Source organism: Nyctereutes procyonoides, unplaced genomic scaffold (genome assembly GCF_905146905.1).
Source record: "Nyctereutes procyonoides isolate TBG_1078 unplaced genomic scaffold, NYPRO_anot_genome, whole genome shotgun sequence".
NCBI lineage: Eukaryota > Metazoa > Chordata > Mammalia > Carnivora > Canidae > Nyctereutes > Nyctereutes procyonoides.
In genome coordinates, this window is record NW_026575128.1 from 12221770 (window position 1) to 12240710 (window position 18941).

The window sequence follows — 18941 nt, forward strand, 5'->3', positions numbered from 1 at the left end:
AGATTCAAGCCTCTCAGAAAAAGGATTAAACTCCACAGGCACTTTAGCTCCTGTTGCCTCAGGAAACTCTGAGGCATCAAAACATGCCCTGAAACCCAAGCTTTGGACCAAGAAACTGAGGTTTGAGTCTTCTCCACATGACTGTAAACAACTACCACCTCTCTAAGTCTTAGTTTCCTCCTCAGAAAAACAGAGATAGTAATAGTATCAACCTTAACCTTAAGGGTCATTTTGAAAAGTTGAAAGGAGTTAATATGTAATATTAATATGTAAAGCAACCGGCACAACTCCTATCACAGAAATCAGTAACTGTTAGTTCCATTTTCATTCCTTTCCCTTGACTTTATACTGAATATATGGTCTGGTTAGGAGCTATTCTTAAGAAAAAGAGCGGTTCACGATTGCTGTGATCTTTGGAGATGAGTTAACTTTCTGAATGAATGCTCCCCTTTGTGCTTCTGATCAGAACGGCAGCCCAGGGTTACCAAACAGAAGCCCGAGAGTGAATGACAGTGTGGGCTGCACTCTGACCCCATGAGGACCTGTGAAGGGCAGACATTCTGAGCTACGGGGTGCTAGAGGTGAGCAGAGACGGGAACCGGAGACCTAGCATATGGTCTTTGAAGGAAGGTTGCCCTGATTCCTCCCAGGTAATGTTGGGATCATCAGAAGACCAAGATGTGGCAGTGATCACCTAACTGAGTGGGGGGTTAGAGAGTCTGTGACTTCGGCCAGCAGCGGGGTGTGAAGGACGTCTAGCCTTGCCAGGTGAAGCAGAATCACCATCATGTTTCCCAGGAGGCCCACAGACTGTGCCGGTGAGGTTCCCGCTACTATTAATATTAGCATTGTTGTTAGCCTATGTCAAGTATGTGTGATTATCAACTTGACTATTTTTCTACTATGTGCGTTTTTCTGTAATTATTCCCATTTTGTTTTCTCTTTATATTTAGAGAAAACCTTTTGAAAATGTCAACATATCTATTGGCACTAAAAAAAAAAAAAAACTACAAAAGGAGCTTTTATTGTTTTTTGGGCTATACTTGAGAGCCAGACATGGTAGGGGCTCAGAAATAGAGACACACTCAACAAGAGGAAGGTGAGGTTCAGAGGAACAGAATAATACCTCTGGGATACCTCTCCTTCCTCACCTTTGGGGGCTTTCCTCTCCTCCAGGGTCTATGTTTCAGATTGTACTTATTCAATGAGTATTTGCTTAGGGCCTCCCATGGGCCAGGCTAGGTGCTAGGATACAATAGTGAAGAGAACAGATAGTGTCTCTTGTCTGGTGGAGTTTTTGGTCCACTGGCAGAGACAGACAATAAGAGAATAAACATACATTATGTGCTACAGTGAACCCCATGAAGAAAAACACAAGGTGCTGTGAAAATATGTAAATGTGAAATATGTGAAAATACGATGGGAGGAACAAGTCAGGGAGGACTTTCGTGAGGAAGTGACATTTCGGCAAAAAAATAACATAACTAGTTAATCTAATTAGCAAAACCAGAAGCAGCTTTTTTTTAATTTTTATTTATTTATGATAGTCACAGAGAGAGAGAGAGAGAGAGAGAGAGAGAGAGAGAGAGGGAGGGAGAGGCAGAGACACAGGCAGAGGGAGAAGCAGGCTCCATGCACCGGGAGCCCGATGTGGGATTCGATCCCGGGTCTCCAGGATCGCGCCCTGGGCCAAAGGCAGGCGCTAAACCCCTGCGCCACCCAGGGATCCTCAGAAGCAGCTTCTAAGACTAATGGGCCCCTAATTGAAATCCATAAATGAGGCAAGGTGCGTTCTTCCAAGGTAACAAAACCTTTTTGTTTCTTTTTCAGAACCAATTCAAATATTGTTCCCTTGCAGCAGTCCCTTCTATTTATAAACTTCTTTTGGTCTTTGACCATTGGGAATTTGTTTGCTTAATGTCTCTTATGTGGAGTATGTACTCCTGGAGTAAAAAGTCTGGATTCAGGTCCTCTGTGTGACCAGCTTCTGTGTGTGACCAACACGAGGTCATAACGCAGCTGAGATCTAAGTGGTTGAACTTGACCATTGTCTGCTTGATCTGAACATCAAGTCAAGATGCACATTCATAAGGTTTTCAACTGCTAGAAATGCTTCTGCATTTTACATTTTATATAGTGCATACAAGTCTTTATTTATTCTAAGAAAATAGTTCACAAAGTCAGTTTGAAAGAATGCATGGCTCCAAACACAATCTCTTGAAAGCATGTGCTGCAAGTTTGGGCAAGGCCCCGAGCCTTAGAGGCTTAAATGTGTGAGATCTGAGCTTGTGTGGTGGCTGACCTGTGCCCACAGGCTCTGGTGGAAAGGGCGCGGCACTCAGCTGAAGTATGGTGGGGCACTCACTGGATGATTACCAGCATTGTTCAACTCATTATACTCAATTTGATGCAAGAAACATTCATTGGGCACCTTACTCTCAGCACTGAGATAAGAGCTCTCATAATAAATATATTAATACCCCTGACAGTGACAGCAACTATCATTTCTGGAGGACTCACTATGTGTCAGGCACTGTGCTAAGCATTTTACTTAGACATTTATATTTATGTATTTCATTTAATCCTCAGCACAACCCTATGAAGCTGTATTAATATTCCCTTGAAGAAAATGAGGCTTAGAAAGATTCAGAAACTTATCCATGACCACACAGTAAGGATAGGCCTTATTTATTGGCCAGGACTTAGATCCAGGGCCTAAGACTCTAAGACCCAGCCTCGTTTTCACATCGATATGTCATTTTTCAGTTGAAGAAATTTTTACTCCTCAGAGAGGTTGCACAGACATTTCAGAGCCCTGTATATTTTCCCTGAAAATAATATCTACAACTTGTTGAGGAATTCCTATGTGACTGGCATGTTACCTTAAAATTCTCCAACTCAGAAGTACCCAACCTTGTCTGATATTAGAATGATCTGGAAATTTAAATAAAATAAAAATGAAGGCCCTATCACCAGACCAACTGAATCAAGATCTTGGGGGAATGGGGCTGGGAGCAGGATATTTTTTAAGTTTCCCAGGTGATCCTGATACACAGAGAGGGTGAAAAACTCCTGCCCCGATTCTCTCAGTGCCTTCCAAAGATAGCCTCATTCTTCTTTTTAAAGATTTTATTTATGTATTTTTTTGAGAGATACAGAGATAGCAACACACGCACACACACACACACACACACACACACACACACACACACAGAGCGAGAGAGCAGGAGTGGGGAGGAGAGGGAGAAGCAGGCTCCCCACCGAGCAAGAAGCCCAACTCAGGGCTCCATCCCAGGACCCTGGGATCATGACCTGATCTGAAGGTAGACACTAACCAACTGAGCCACCCAGGTGCCCCGATAGCCTCATTTTGCAGATAAGAAAACTAAGGCTCAGGGAGGTGAACTGTCTTGCCCGAAGTCACAGCAAAGATGTGGATTTAACCCCTGGGTTGATTCCAAAGCCCATATTCCTTCTGCCCTCCAAGCTGTCACCTGCATGACAAATTATCATTCCCTCTACCTCCAAACAGTGTTCGCTGGCTTTTGAGTTTGTCCTCAACAGCAACTCCTCGCTTTCCTTCCTTCCTCCTCTCTACTGCTTCTCTCTTTCCCTGCCCCAAACCCACAACTAGATCCAGCCAGACTTTATGATTGGGAGTTCACGTCGATGCACTGGCTCGATGCCCCTGCTTTGGGGTGACAGTAAGATAATGCCCACCGTGGGCCTTCCAGCAGGTCCAGAGCCTCCTGAGCTCACAGCCCAGCAAGTCTTCTGGGGGGTGGGAATGGGAATTTTAACGCAGAGACTTTAAAAGTCAAATTAAATATCACAGGAAAAAAGGGAAAAGGCAAAATCATGAAAAAATGTGGTCAATCATTAGTGGAGAGGTTGAAAAGACACGCTCCAATTGCTTTTAAAATTCACAGAACCCAGGTCTCCTTAAAATAGTTTTGCAAAGTACACTAGAATTCCATGCAGTAATATGAAACATAAGGCCTGCCGCTGCCACTGAACATGCTTCAGCTGGCTAAACTGAAGGAGCTTGACATTAACCCAAGGCTCTGCAGAACTCAACAGGAAAGCACAATGGAGACACGGATGCGAAGCTGCCCCAGATGTGTACATTTTCTGCTCCATTAAAATGACTTGGACGAAAGGCAAAGTACATTTGGCCCCAGAAGGAGGGAGTTGGGGAGGGACAGGCACGGGACATCCAGCCTCATCACAGGCCTCCCACTCCCCAGTCTCGCCTCCCCTCCAGTCCTTCCCCCACACTGCTTCTAGAGCAAACTGTCTCTGATGCAAATGTGACTGTGCTTCTCCAGGGCTGCCGGAGCCAAAAGGCTTTGCTATAAGTCTGCATTTTCCCATCTCTGTCATGGGGTTCATCATACCCACATCATGGGTTGGGCGTGAAATTAATTGAGACATAAACATGGTGCGTGACAAGCATGGGTTATAGTAACCTCCGGAGGAAAAGCAGATATCACAATTATCGTCACTGGAACCAGGTCACAGGAGGAGAGACAGGTGAAGGAAGTGAAGGTGTCTGAGCAGGAGCTAGATAAGACCCTAGGGAGATAAGATCCCAAGTTTTCCATATAGTTTTCCATAGAGCTGCCCTGAGGCTCCGTGGTGGTGAACCTCCTATGGCAGCTACAGGTGAAGGGTTCTGCTCCGTGTGAGTTAGGAAGAGCTTTCTCACGGTCAGCAGTGTCCAGAAGTTAAGGGATGGTCGTGAACTTCATGACAATAGAATTGTGTAAGAGGCATGTGGATGACCGTGGGAGCAGGATATAAAGAGGGGACTCGACCGTGATTTGGTTGAATCAGGCATTTTAACCACCTCTGTAAGTTCGAAATCTCTCCTTTTGAACCGTCTTTGCTTGGGAACCAATGATCTGTGCACCGCCTTGAGTTTCTGGTTTGTGTAAAGCCCCGGGCTCCCGTCTACAAGTCACAGTGTGACTCCATTGTCATGAGGGCGGAGGAGGTACTTAGTAGGTTTTCCACGGAGCTGTGTTTAAAGACTGTCACTCAGGAAGCAGAAACCTGGGATGGCTTTCTGTGGCCCTCAGGCTGTCCCGCGGTATCTCTGCAAGCATCTCATACCCGCCGTTGCTCCCCCCTAGAATCTGTGCACCTCCATGCAAAATGGGTTTGAGTCTGTGTTTACCCTGCTGGCATCCGTGTGTCAGTTTGCTCTTCTTTCTGGGTCAGGGGACATGGAACTACCTCCTTATGAGAATTGTTTACGTGCACTTGGCTGGGGATTTTGTTTGAACTGAGGGTACAGCGATCCTTCATACGTTCACAAACCTGTCGCACAAGGAGCGGAACCAGTGCCTGCCCTTTGGCACGGGGAAGGAGACAGTTGGATTCAGCTACAGCTAGGAAGAAAGGGGACAGATTCTCAGAAAAGCCACGCAAGAGGTTTGCTATTCATGCTCTCTTGTGCCTTCCTTTAGTGCGTTTGGTTTACACGCATTTAAATACTCTAGGAACCTGGGAGGCTGAGGTTACCCAGCTTTTTGTCCCCTCTCAAAGGGCTCATTCTAATGAGGGAAGATAAAAGGTTCTGGCACAAAATAGTAGACAGAGACTACCTCTGCTTGAGGAGTGCAGGTGGTTGGGGAAGGCTTCACAGAGGAGGTGACATTGGAGCTGGTCTTCAGGGGAAATTGATACCAGCATGTGCTCCAGGAGGAAGAAGGGCAGAGCCAGCATACAGGCTTGGGATCTGATAAGGCATGCTACCTTGGGAACTGTCAGGTAGTTTGATGTGTCTGGCATGTACTATGTCCAGGAAGGTGGTAAGAAAGATGAGACTGACAGTGTATTTGGGGGTCACCTTCATTTGGATAGCATAGGACGCTGGCCATGGTATTAACTTGAATGATTTTGCAGCTTCAGGACTTTCATTAAATGTGGCCAACTCTGCATGATCCATCTTGTGAATTTTCAGAACCCTTGCTACACATTACTTCCCCCTGACCACCATAGGAATGTATTCTTAAGATAAAAACTCATTTCAGATTAGTCCAAAGAAATCATAATCATGAAGGTAAATCTTCTGGAACAATGCAGGGTGGCACCTCTTTTCTTCCCCACAAGTGTTTGGGCCAATGTCAGACCAACATCTGCATCAGGAAACTCATAGTCCTGTCTGGCCACAACCACACATATACCACTGGCTTGGTTTAAGGGAACTTAATCTGACCTGTGCATTGGGATCTGAGAGGTGTGTGTTAATGGGGTTCACCTGTATAACATTATCCCTAAATCACAATGCAGTAATTCATGGGTTTTGGTTTATCTCTTCATCATTAGGGTAACTGAGCTGAGATTGAGTACAGTGCTTTTAAAAAAAATTACGTGTAATACTTTCTGAACATAAAGTAATACCTGTTTATTGCAGAAAATAGTCAAATATAAATATATAAATGTAAAACACAAAGAAAAACAAAATCGCCACTGTTATGAAATAACATTTTGGTGCATTTGCTTCGGTTTTTCTTACAGCTCGAGTTCATTTAAATGGAATTTTTTTTTTTTAAGTAACGTTTAATCAAGTCTGCCAACGTCAGTAAGCATCCCTCTATGAAAACACTTTTCTCATACACATGATAACTCATACATTTTTAATACTCCTGGACGGGACCGTAAGGGTTTCGAGGACAGGAAAGGTGTGACTCATCTAGTGACCTAATTTTGGCACAGGTATCCAAAACCGAGCCTCCATTCCGGAGACACAAACGCTGCAAGGAATCTAGGAGTTTTCTAGCCGGAATCTGGCATCTAGAGCTGACCCAAGAATGTCCCCTTGCTTGAGTGCAAGGATGAAGTACTGGCTAGCTGGAGGAATGCAGATTTCTATGTGTTATCATTCCTCCCCCAAACCTGAGTCCCTGCCAGGTGCCAGGGCAGGGACTGGGAAATGGGGCTAGAGCCGTAGTCCGGACCCAAGGCCGCTCCGGCAGCGGCGCTCCAGGGCTCCGGGCCGCTGGCCCCCTCGGCGTGGGACGCGGCTGCTGTAAGCAGGACCCACTCGGCCCTTTTTCGTTTCGTGGTTTGTCTGGGGGCAGCCAGGCCCCTCCGGGCTGTCTTGTCTGGGATACCGGGGACAGACCACAGACGGGTTCCGGGGTCCCCTCCGTGACCCGAAGGCGCTCGGAGCGCCCGGCTCACCCCGGGGTCGCCGCCCTCGGCACCCCTGCAGCCCCGCGGCGTTCCGCGGTCCCGGCTCCGAGCACGGCACGCGGCGGGGAGGAGCCCGGAGGGGGCGCCCGGGCCCCGGCCCCGGCCCCGGCCCCCGCCCCGGCCCCCGCCCCGCCGCCCCCGCCCCGCCCCCGCCCCGCCGGGAGCGGCCGCGCCAACCCTCCGCCGGCGGCAGCGGGTCCATCGGGGGGCCCGGGCGAGCCCCGTGGTGCTCGGGGCTGTCGGCGGCGCGGGGGGAGCCTCTGGCCGGGTCGCAGGCGGAGAGGACGACCCGTAGGGAGCGGACAGGGGCCACTAGGTCCTCGGCTCGCCGGCGGCGCCGCTTCCCGCCCGGGGCTCCGCCGAGGCCGCCCCCCCCCCCCGCGGCCGTGCTCCCCCCCCGCGGCCGTGCTCCCCGCCCGCGGCCCCCGCGACGCCCCTCGGCGGGCCGCGCTCCGGCTGTGATTGCTCGGGTCTGACTTCGCGCGTGGCGGGGACCCCCCCCCGCCCCGCCCCGCCCCCCGCGCCCCGCGCCCAGGCCAGAGCAGCCGATTGGCCGAGCGGCGCGCCCGGGAACAATAACAGCGGGGGGAGCCCGGGGCCGCCGCCCCCGCGCCGCCGCCCCCCGCGCCCCCGCCGGGCCCCCGCGCCCCGCGCCCCGGCTCCCGGCCCCGGGCCCCCCCCGCCCCCGGCGGGCCCGCCGGCGCCCACCATGTACGCCTTTGTGCGGTTCCTGGAGGACAACGTCTGCTACGCGCTGCCGGTGTCGTGCGTGCGCGACTTCAGCCCCCGCTCGCGGCTGGATTTTGACAACCAGAAGGTGTACGCGGTGTACCGCGGCCCCGAGGAGCTGGGCGCCGGGCCCCACGGCCCCCCGCGCGCCCCCCGCGACTGGGGCGCGCTGCTGCTCCACAAGGCCCAGATCCTGGCGCTGGCAGGTGAGCGAGCGGGCCGGGGGGCGGGGAGGAGGGGACGGGATGGAGGGGACCTGGGATGGGGGGGGCCTGGGATGGAGGGGGTCTGGGTGGAGGGGGTCTGGGATGGGGGGGACCTGGGGTGGAGGGGGTCTGGGTGGAGGGGACCTGGGATGGGGGGGACCTGGGGTGGAGGGGGTCTGGGTGGAGGGGACCTGGGATGGGGGGACCTGGGGTGGAGGGGGTCTGGGTGGAGGGGACCTGGGATGGAGGGGGCCTGGGATGGAGGGGGTCTGGGTGGAGGGGACCTGGGATGGGGGGGGACCTGGGATGGAGGGGGTCCGGGTGGAGGGGGTCCGGGTGGAGGGCCCGGGATGGAGGGGACCTGGGATGGGGGGGACCCGGGATGAAGGGGGTCGGGGCGGAGGGGCTCCGGGTGGAGGGACCCGGGCGGAGGGGAGGAGATGGGAGCGGAGGGACCAGGGGCAGGACCCCGGACCCCGGACAGAGGGGCCGGAGGAACGGGACGGAAGGGCCAGGACGGAGGGAGCAGGATGAAGGGGCCGGGATGGAGGGGGTCGGGGCGGAGGGGAACCGGGACGGAGGGGCTGGGACGGAGGGGCCGGCGCGGAGGGGCCGGGGAGCCTCCGGCCGCCGGCCTCCCCTCCCGCCCCCCCAGGCCTCCCTCTCGGGCCGGGGTGTCCCTCGAAGGCCAGACCAGTTAAAACCACCGGAGGGTCCCCTTTGTCTTCCCCGCGGCCCGACTCCCGCGCTGTCAGTCTGTCTCCGTCGCCCGCCTGCCGTCTGTCCGTCCTCCTTCCTCTCCGCCTGCCCCCCGGGCCCCTTCACTCTTCTCTTCTCTCCCCTCCTGTGCACCCTGCTTTCTCTGCCTCCCCCTCTGCTCGTCCATCTCCCTAAGTTTCCCTGCCTCTACCTGGAGGCCCCGGGTGCCCCTGGAAGCGAGCAGCAGGATGGCTCTTGCGGGACTCGCAGGTGTGAGTGTGTCTTCACAGGAGGCTGGGACATGCTTGTCCCCCCAGGTCATCACTGGACGGGAGGAGGAGGCCCGCTCACCCGGTGCCACCCTGTCCTGCCCCTTCCCTGCTGGGTGGCCCGGCTGAAGAGGTAGGGCACTCAGCACCCCTCAGCTCCCCAGCCCTCGGGATCCCCCAGAAGGCTCTGAGTGCACTGAGGGCAAGGAGCGGGTTTCTGGTCAGGGTAACACCAGACCCCCCCATCTTGCCCTCTCAGGCCCCTGACAAACAGGCAAGGCAGGTGCTCTCCTCCCTGAGTCGACAGATGAGGACACTGAGGTCCAGCTGGTCATAGGACGAGAAACAGCCCATAAGCCTCCTGCACCAAGGGCTTTCTGCCACACTGAGCCACCTTGTCCTCTGTCAAGAGAAGTCAGTAGACCCTCTCTCCTGGCTAGTAGTAGGAGACTCGGGTGCAGACATGAGAGGAAGAAGAAAGTATCACTTCCGTTTTGGGGAGCAGCCTTTTAGCTGCTGCTGGGGGGGGTGGCACCTCAGAGCCCCTCCTGGAGGGGAGGACCAGGCCCAGGAGCTGAACAAAGACACTGTCGTCTTAAGACCTTTCCCAATCTTTCCAACTTCCTTTGCTTTCTCACACTTACCCTGAAAGATGAAGCCAGCATGTATCATATTTAAATTTGGCAGATGAGGAAACTGGCTGGAAACCCAGAAGCAACTTGCCTAGGGTCCCACGGCAAATTAGCAGTAGATTAGAGCGCTGGCCCGTGACTCTGGTTCCCTTCCACCACTTCATGTGGCCTCTGGGAAGTAGGTTTGCAGTTGAGGAGTAGAAGAGCTAAAAGCCCGGCAGCACCCCGGGTTCTCTTGGATGAGCCCTGGGGGACCAGGGGTGTAGCCTCATGTACCACACCTGGACACAGCTGGGTCCAGAAAAACAGAATGAGGGCAGGTATGTACAAAAGGGAACCCTTTGTAGCTGATTAGGTTTTATTGTTTGCTTGCTTTTAATCACCTGAGGGAAGGGACTAGAAGATTATTCCCCAAGAGTACAGGCCTGAGGAAGTTGTAACTAGGTTGTAACCTCAGCTTGTCTTTGGCTAGAGGAAAAGAAAGTGTGCTTTTTGGTGAGTGTGTTGTACTCCGAGGTCTGGAAGGGCCTTAGGAGAGGGGAACCTGTATGTCGGAAGGAGGCAGTGGTCTGTATGTGACTTGGTGTGTAATGACTGTTTTCCTCTTTTAGAGATTGTTCATTCATCCATTTACTCATTCAGCAAACATAAACACTGCTTGGCTCTCCGAGCGCTGCACAGAGGCTGCGAGGCGGTAGCCGCCCTCACTAACTCCGATTTTAAAAATCGATGAAAGTCCTCATGAGTGAGGCATGGAGTTCTTGGTCTGAGAACCGTGAATCTCGAATCTATAGACTATCCATCCTCCAAGTTGGAATGTTGGTAAATCTCAACATACACACAAAAAATCTAGGCAACATCTGGAAATTGGCAGAGTAGATCCAGGGAAGAACCATGGCGCCACTTTGAGCGAAGTGCGTTGAAAAACACTTTCCCCTACCTCTTTGCTGCTTGTTTGGGAAGAGACAGGGGAAAAAAGAAACCACCAACTTGAGGTTGGCTAGACCACATTTTGAAATCCAATCAGCTGATCAGTTTTTAAATTGGAGCCACTGCCCTGGATGCAGATCTGTTTTGGAAGGTCCAGGGTGGGTCTGGGGCTCCAGTGACCCCCAAGAACTCTCCAGGGTGTCTTGACTTGAATGTGGTGGCTCTCAGAGTTGCTCGCAGGGTTTCCTCTTAAAGAGCTCGTCTTGTGGCGTCTCCCAGGTATAAACCCCGCTGGTTGTGGCACCAAGTGTGAGGCGGTGAGCTCTCAAGGGGAGGTGTGTTAGGTTTGTGAATCAGCCACGAGGAACTGATCCATCTCTGGCACCAACAGCGTGGGTTCAGGGGCAGTTTTAGGGCTACCTCGTGGCCGTTGGTGAGAAGGTGTTACCTTACGGAGTGCTTGTCCAGGCCAGACCAGCGCTGTCTTCAGGTGTACCTCTACTTGTATCCAGGAAGTGTCCAAGCCAGCCGCTGTGGGATGTCACATTCTTCCAGCCTCGCTTTGTGCCACGGCTTCACGTGTGTCACACCCTGTGGGACAGCCCTCCGCTCAGCAAATTGCCATCTCAGCCCAAGGGGAAAAAAAAAAAAAACCCCACCTTCATTGATGGTTTGGCTCCATGCCTATGCATTGTCCCTGTCACTCCTCCCCATGGCCCTGTTGGGAGAGGTCGCTGTTGATATTATTTCCGTTTCATAGATGAGGACACTGAGGCTCAGAGACTGGCCTGCTAATCAGCCACAAAGCCAGCCTCAGAGCACAGGCCCTGCTGGGCAGTCTCCTTTGTAAAGTGGCTGACGTGCGTCAGGCCGATGGGAGCGATGACCGGGAAGCTTGTAGCCGGAGGCAAGTTTTCGAGCCTGTGGAGAGCTTTCATTTCTGAGTTTCCAAGCCCATTCTGCTCTTCCTCTCCTGTCTTACCAGCCTCCCTCCTGCAGAGCACACACACCTTGCCCTCTGCACCTTCAGATGTCACGTTACTGAGGAAATCTCAAACCCATCCTCATAGAGGAACCACATAACCCAAGACTTGATTTACCTTTGGTCAGTCCTTGCTCACTCTCATTTATTTGTCAAAAAGGTCGTGAAAATGAGAGCTGCCCATGTGGAGAGCTCACTGTTATCTCACCGCAGTCCGGCCTGCTTCCGGGGCTCATGGTATTGAGTTTGGTGGTTTCTACGGGGCGAAAAGTGGTTTCTCTAGGCTCAGAGTCTTATAGTTCTGTGTCGTTCTGTCCAAGCACCTGTTTTGGGTGTGCTAAATTCCTTTTGTTGTTAAACGCCTCTTACTACTTGCCATTTGCCAGGCCCGGTGCTGTAATAAGCAAATGCCCCAGTGCACCAGCGCATCTGAGGTACCGGCATTGAAATGACAGCACGATCCAGGGCAGACAGGAGTTCACTTTTCAGGCCCTGCAGAGTATAGGTTTTTGTCGGGGGCAGAGTGGTGAAGAAGAAAGGGGCATCATCCTCAGAGAATATGTAGTCTTAGGACCTGACGCAAGTGCTAAATAGAGGTAGGGCCAGGCACTGGTGGGAGGGGGCAGAGGCGGAGGCCGAGAAAGGGCCGATTCTAGGTGGGCTGTACAGATTGTCTTTCAAGTCTTTCCTTTCCAGCTCCACTCCCACTGCCTGCGTTCAGGCCTGTAGCAGCTTTTAGTTGTCTCCACCAATGCAGAGGCCCTCTAATTGCTCACCCTGTCTCCAGTCTCTTTTCTCAGATGCTGTCAAAGTAATCGTCTAAAACACAGTCTTGGGTCAATTCACCTCTCTCCTTAGGACCTTCTGTAGCTCCCTGCTGCCTACTGAATTAAACTTCAGCTTCTCTGCCTGGCATTTGTAGTGGCCCAGCCCCACCTTGCCTCCCCAGCTTCTCCCACCCTTCCCACTTTGCCTAGACCTCCAGTATTTCATGCCATCTTGAGAGCACACCCACAGACACTCTTGAGCCAACCAAGATGGATTAATCATTGTCTGACACGGGGCCTCTGCCCGTGAAGCTCACCTTCCGGTGGGGCAAGGCTAACATGTGATGTATTTGTGGGCCAGCGAGCCGAGGGCTGTAATAGGGGAGGGGACAAAACACACTGGGAGCGCCCCTGCCTCATGGGTGTTCCCTGTCCTATCATCTGGCCCCGGAGGAGACAGAGCTGTCCTTTTACCCTGCTTGTCCCTTGCTTATGGATCCTAGCATTTTGTGTTTGGTTTCAGTTAGTTATGAATGTGCTTGGCTTCCTAACCAGCCAGTGAACCCCTCCAGGACGGGGCCCTGTCTCCCTTGTCTCTGCATCCACAGCGCCCAGCATGTGGTCCGCACCAGCCAGCCTGTGCTGAACTCGTGACCTTTGGGAAGACAGGTGCATTTATTACATTTGGGGAGCAGAAGTCAGGAAGGACAGGAACCTCTGTAGCAGCAACTTGTTTTTCAGAGCAGAAACCTGCAGCGGGATTTTGAGGTTTCATTCAACGTTGTTCATCTGGAAAAAGTCAACATTCTTTATCACTCCCTTGACTAGAAAAACCCCACACTTGGGGGAAATAGCTTCCAAAGCCACGTTCTTCTTGCTTTGGTAATTTTAGCTCATTCAGGGCTCAGGTCCCAGCTTGGCATTGTCGGTCCAAATAGATCACTTGCTCCAGAAATGCTTTGGAACTTCTACAAAGTTAGCAGCGAAGCAGGGGACTAGCCGATTTCATATGCAAAGATTGTTGCATGTCATCAGTGGGAGACTGCCAACAAAAGGATTTATTTTTTTTTAAAAGCGAGTGAAAACTTTTAATTTAGGTTTTGACATGTTCTGCTAATACACATTGGAGCAAAGATTGGAACTTGCCTGCTGTCATCTGTTGCAGATTCTACTGAAATGTTAACCATTGAAGGCTCAGTCTGACGTGATTTGTCTTATTCAAGAACCACATATTCATTACGATGAAATGGTATGTGCTACAGAGTACTTCAGAATTCTGATTCACACGATTAAAGAAAAAGATTGCCCCAGGCAAGCTCAGGTCATACTCTTTTGTGTGGTGTTCTGTTATTCAAGAACATACTAGTTTTTATTTTTAAAAATACACCAGAAAAGTGGAGTTCAAATTTAGATCTTTGACCCCAAGGTTAATTCTCTTTCTACTGTGCCTACCTGCTTTGTCTTATAAGCATCTTTGAGAGAGAGAGAGGGAGAGAGAGAGAGAGAGAGAGAGAGATGTGTGTACTCTTCATTTTAAAATGCTCACCAAAAAAGGGTATATGCTCTGAAGAGGTTTTCTTTGATGTATTTAAGTTCTGCGGGTATTGAGTTATACTAGGTGGGCAGCCATATGCTAGAAGGAAATGCAGAAGGGATGGGCATGGCTTTTTTTTTTTTTTTTTTTTGGCCTCCAGCACTATTTTACTAAACATTTATGAAGCACTCACCAGGTTCCAGGCTCAGTGCTAGGAATTTTTCAGAATGTTCTGTCTATATCCCCATGAGATAGGGCTAATTGTTTTACCTAGGAGAAGCGAGCTATTTAAACAGTTGTCTAGTAGGAACTGTAAGTGCCAGGCAATGGGCTAAGTCTTCCCAGGGCTTGTGGAGAGGTATGAGTCAATTCATTCAGAAAGTGTGACACCTAAAGTAAGGTGGCACGGCCGTGATGGGTCTGAGATGGATTGAGAAAGGAGAATCCATGAAACTTGGGAACTTCCTGGTTGTGGTGATAATGATGTGGTGATCTGGCTTCCATGTGGAGTGCTAGAAGAGGAGTTGGTGGGAAGAGCAGATGATGAGTTTAGTTCGAGGCAAGTTGAATCTTAGGGGCCCATGAGACATCTGGGTGTATGCTCCGGGAGAGCAAGAGGCACATGGTCAAGGTTCAGGACAGCACTCTGAAATCGGGCTGAGGATCCCAATGTGGAAGTCATTAGCCACAGGACTGGTGAGGTCACAGCGGGAGAGGGTGCAGAGTAAAAAATCATGCAAAGCAGAACTGTTCAAAACATCAGCTTTTAAGGGCACGGCTAAAGAAGAAGAGACCAAAAAAGGTGACTGGGAAGAAACAGCCAGCGATGGACAGAGAAATGAGTAATAACCAGGACAGATGGGTGTCCTGAAAATCAAGCTAAGAGAGAGGCCTTTGGATCTCAGATCGAGGCGTGTTTTTGTTTCCCTTAGCTACATACAACTACTTTTTCCTCCGAGCTAGTAGGGCGGCTAAATATATAAGCAAGTGAAGAAAAGATTTGCATGGGGTGATATTTTGGTAGTTTTCAGTTTCTGAGTTTTGCCCCCAGTGGAGGAAGGATCAGGTTGTTTTTTGGGGTCCAGAAAGCAGAGTTGGATACAAAGAGTGGGACTCGTAGGGGCTGGTGGGAGCAGCGTGGTAACAGCAGAGAGAGCAAATGAACCAGTGCCCGGGCTTCCAGCATGGTGATGTCTTCCTGACCGCCAGAGGTGGCAGGCATGTCAAGGGTATTCTAGAATGGAATCCTACCCTCTGGGGGAATTTGGTTCGGTGACCTGTAGGTCACTTCCTTAAATATTAGGGAGGAAGTGTTAGAGAACTGAAAGAAGATGGGCTTTGAAGTTGGACAGTGGGTTCCAGTGGTAGCTTTGCTACTTAGAAGCAATGTGACCTTGGGCAGGTTAATTCACCTCTCTGAGTCTCAGGTGCTCATATGCAGTGGAGGGATGGTAATGGGCTACTTGCCCGCCGTGTAACTTGGCAAGGGAATACGGAAAAGCATCTGGCGTGTAGTAGGTCTTCACTAAATAAAGGCAGCCGTTAAGGACTCTGGTGGCTAGAGCTGGGACAAGCGCAGTGTGCTTAGTTGTGCGTACCACCGTTCGTGGAAAGGAGTGTGTGTTTTAAGTCGTCCTGGGGCTTGGCGTTGGCAGGAAAGGCCAGCGATCCCCCAGTGTGTTTGACCCCTCAGTGGCCCTGTGCTGGGGCCACTTATGGCCCCAACAGATGAGCCAGCAGGATGAAGTTCCCAGGTTTGTTCGTGCCCCAGCCTTATGACGAGGCCAGTGAGGCAGCAGGAGTGGGAGCCAGGAGACCTTTTGAAACCTGGTTAGCGCTTCTTCCTCCTCCTCTTTGAATGGCAGTAGGACATCTCCTCCCCCGTGCCCACTGGGAGGGACCTGGCCATCTACTCTCACCCTGCGCTGCACGGCAGAGGAAGAAATCTGGAGTTCCCTGTGACTGGCCCACGGTCCCAGAGCTGGACAGACCTGGTGAGGTTCTAGTCTCGTCCCCCCGCTTCGTGGAGACCAAGACCAGGAGGAGGAGGGACTGACAGCCGCGAGTCAGTCACAGAGCCAGGCCTCATACCAACGTCTCCTGACTCCAGTCTCTGCCACGGCAGGAGCTCTTCTTGTTGTCTTGACTGGATATAATCCTGGAAACCTGAGAATCTTGTCTGCCTTAGATTCTATGAAGACCAGCACCATAGGCTCGAGAACACAATGTACATGTCTTCTCTGTGGCGTGTCGGTTCTTAATGCAAACATCATAAGACTTTATAGGATTTTTGTACATGTGAAAAGCTCTAAACTTGCATGGAGATATGTTTAAAACAAGACAAACTTTTGTTCACGTTTTATGTCTGGTTTTTCAGAATTGCGTCCTAGCTAACAAACTACACCATGTTAGACTTTCTGCTGTTGGATCCTTTTAATGATCCAGCATGATATTGTATAAAATGGGAGTCAGGGTCATCCCTCTCCTGGTTTTGCTGTACAGTACAAATTCTTCAGGGCTGTCTTCACGTGTGAAGACAGACTTGTGTTGCATTTCCTGTCCATCTGCCTGTTTTCTAAAATGCTATTTGCTTATTACTGTGCCTCCATTAATGGAATGTTTCTCTCTCTCTCTCTCTTTCTCTCTTTCTCTCTCTCAGGTTAATAACAGATACCAGGTTCTTCTGAATTTCTGAAGAGTAGCTTCCACCATATTTTATGACTTTGAATAAGGACTATTTGGATTTGAATAAGGGATTACTCAGAGCTTGGTAGACTTGATATGCTTGTAGTTCAGGAGTCTGCCATCAAGTTGTACTAGTGCTCAGCTCAATTTGGGAATCCATCATAGCATTCTTCTGGGTATAGACAAGGTCTTAGGAGGAAGGCAGGCCCTTTGGAAGTTATATTGACACACTCATTATTTTATATGTGCCTTTTAGTTCAGTTGAGGAAGTTTTAGCAACCTGGTCATTTTTCTCTTGTTCCTACAGGATGATTGCTTGATAGGAATAGGGCCTGGGTGTCATGCAGACCTGATTTGAAATGCTCTCTCTGCTCTATAATGGCTTTATGTCTTAGGCAAGCCATCTCCCTTCTTTGAGCATCAGTTTCTGCTTCAGTGGAATTATTGTGGGGATTAAATATATTGACATTAATAAAGAATTTGGCATGGGCCCTGGCACATAGTAGGTGCTTACTCAGTGTTTGTTGAATGGATGGATGCACTTAGCTGATACACAGCAGCTGGAGAGGAGGAGGTAATAGTTGATGTGCAAGCCCTTGGTGGTTTTCTTTGCCCTAGAAGTGAGAATTAGGAAGTCAGAATCAGTAAAGGTGGTCTCTTCAGAGGCTACATATTTGTTTACATGAGAACTGATTGTTTAGTCTTAAGCTTGGAACAATTGCAAAGGCAAGTTGACTAGAGAGTTTTCCTCATCCGAGTCCACGACTAGTCTCTTACGTGGCGTCCTGGAATTCTAAGCCAGAAGTGCACTCTGAAGCTACATTAGAATGCTGCTTGACGTTATTTGCTGTCTTAGATGATCCACACCACTGTTCACCTTCATTAATGTGACCAGTCAAGAGTTATAGCTTCTTGTCACCCTGTGTTCAGTCTCCTTCTCACACCTCATCCGTCTTTCTTGCCAGTGCCACATAAATCTTCCTGAAACATCTCTTTCATCACATCTCAATCTGTGTCAGATACCTGCAGTGGTCCCCTTTACTGTGGGGTAAAAGCCAAGCACAGGAACTGCAGGGATGGCTCCAGAGCAGCCATTCATTAAACACCTATGACAAGAAAGGCACTGTGCTTGGTGTTTTATATGCACCATCTTTTGGAAAGCAGTTCAGCATTTCCACGTTATGGAAGCTGAGACTCAGGTTAAGTAGCTTGCCTGAGTTCCCTAAGTTAGTATGTGGGAGAACCAGAATTCCAAACTAGGACTGCCTTGTTCAGAGGACTGCGCTGCTTGTATTAATTAGATCCTGGGCCCCTCTCCCAACTATTTCTTCTACTCTTTGTGATGACACAGATTATTCATTAATCTTCCATGTATTAGATGTCTTCAGGCAGGATTAGGGTCGAAAAGGCCTGGAGATTGGAGGTTTGCCCCACATGAGCCAGCATCTCTCAGGACGTCAAATCTTGCCTTCTGGTTGGGGTTCTTGCTACCTAGTGGGCTATAAGGGTCCAAAGGACAAGGAACACTTAACATTGTGTTCCAAACCAGAACAGTAAATGTGTGCTGACTGCAAAAGAGGATGAATGGAGGCCCTGGGTCTCCCTGAGCCCTGATTCCTGGAGCACCAGTCAAGATGGAGACTGATGAACATTACGATGGAACCAGCAAGTAGTTAGCTTTCAGAGGAGCCTCTGGATCCCCCTGGCCAAGTGTCTAGATCAAGAGGCATGGGACTGGAGGGACTATCTGCTTCTACTCCTTTCTGGAACTCGCTCTTGTCATTTCACACCTTCCTATATACCCGAGCCTACCTTTTCAAAGAATTTGTCCAAGCCCTCAGGCCCGGCTACAGCCTGTTTCTGTGATGTCTGGCGATGGTCACTGCTCCCTGGGGACTTCCCGATGACAAAGTAATCGGGTAGGAGAGCGGGAGTAAAGTGCGGTCTTCTGCTTTGATCTTCAGGCTGGGGAACTTGGATGTTTTCATCTATAGCCACCATTCATTCATTCTGTGTTTATTCTGATTCTACCTCATTACAGGCCTCTGTCTAGAGAGGCTAGAACATAGCCTTAGGAGGTGGAGAGACCTAGATAAATTCTGGCTCTGCACCTTCCCATCCGGGTGGTCTGGGGCCTTCTTTGGGTCTCATTTCTTTTTTAGAGGGGAAAAAATGTGGCTAATGATACTTAATTGCAGGGTTATTGTGAAATGTAGTAATAGAAGTGAAGAGCCTTACCGTGGTACCTGATAGGTAGCCGACATTCTACAAATCGTAGCCTATTTTTTAGTTGAAGTATAACAAC

At 50.4% G+C, this 18941-nt stretch overlaps 2 protein-coding genes across 3 annotated transcripts in view; both read left to right on the forward strand.

Annotated features, from left to right (window-relative positions):
• AGBL4 (AGBL carboxypeptidase 4) overlaps positions 1–18941 on the forward strand; it is a 1386151-nt gene that overhangs the window by 1146875 nt on the left and 220335 nt on the right. The window lies entirely within an intron of this gene.
• The window catches only part of BEND5 (BEN domain containing 5), a 47077-nt gene continuing 36007 nt past the window's right edge, over positions 7872–18941 (forward strand). Inside the window, exon 1 of one of the 2 annotated variants that reach the window (XM_055341591.1) lies at positions 7872–8138. In XM_055341591.1, the coding sequence (XP_055197566.1) occupies positions 7913–8138 (226 nt within the window). In that variant the 5' untranslated portion in view covers positions 7872–7912. The remainder of the gene's footprint in view (positions 8139–18941) is intronic. The other variant, XM_055341592.1, reaches the window with a different exon arrangement.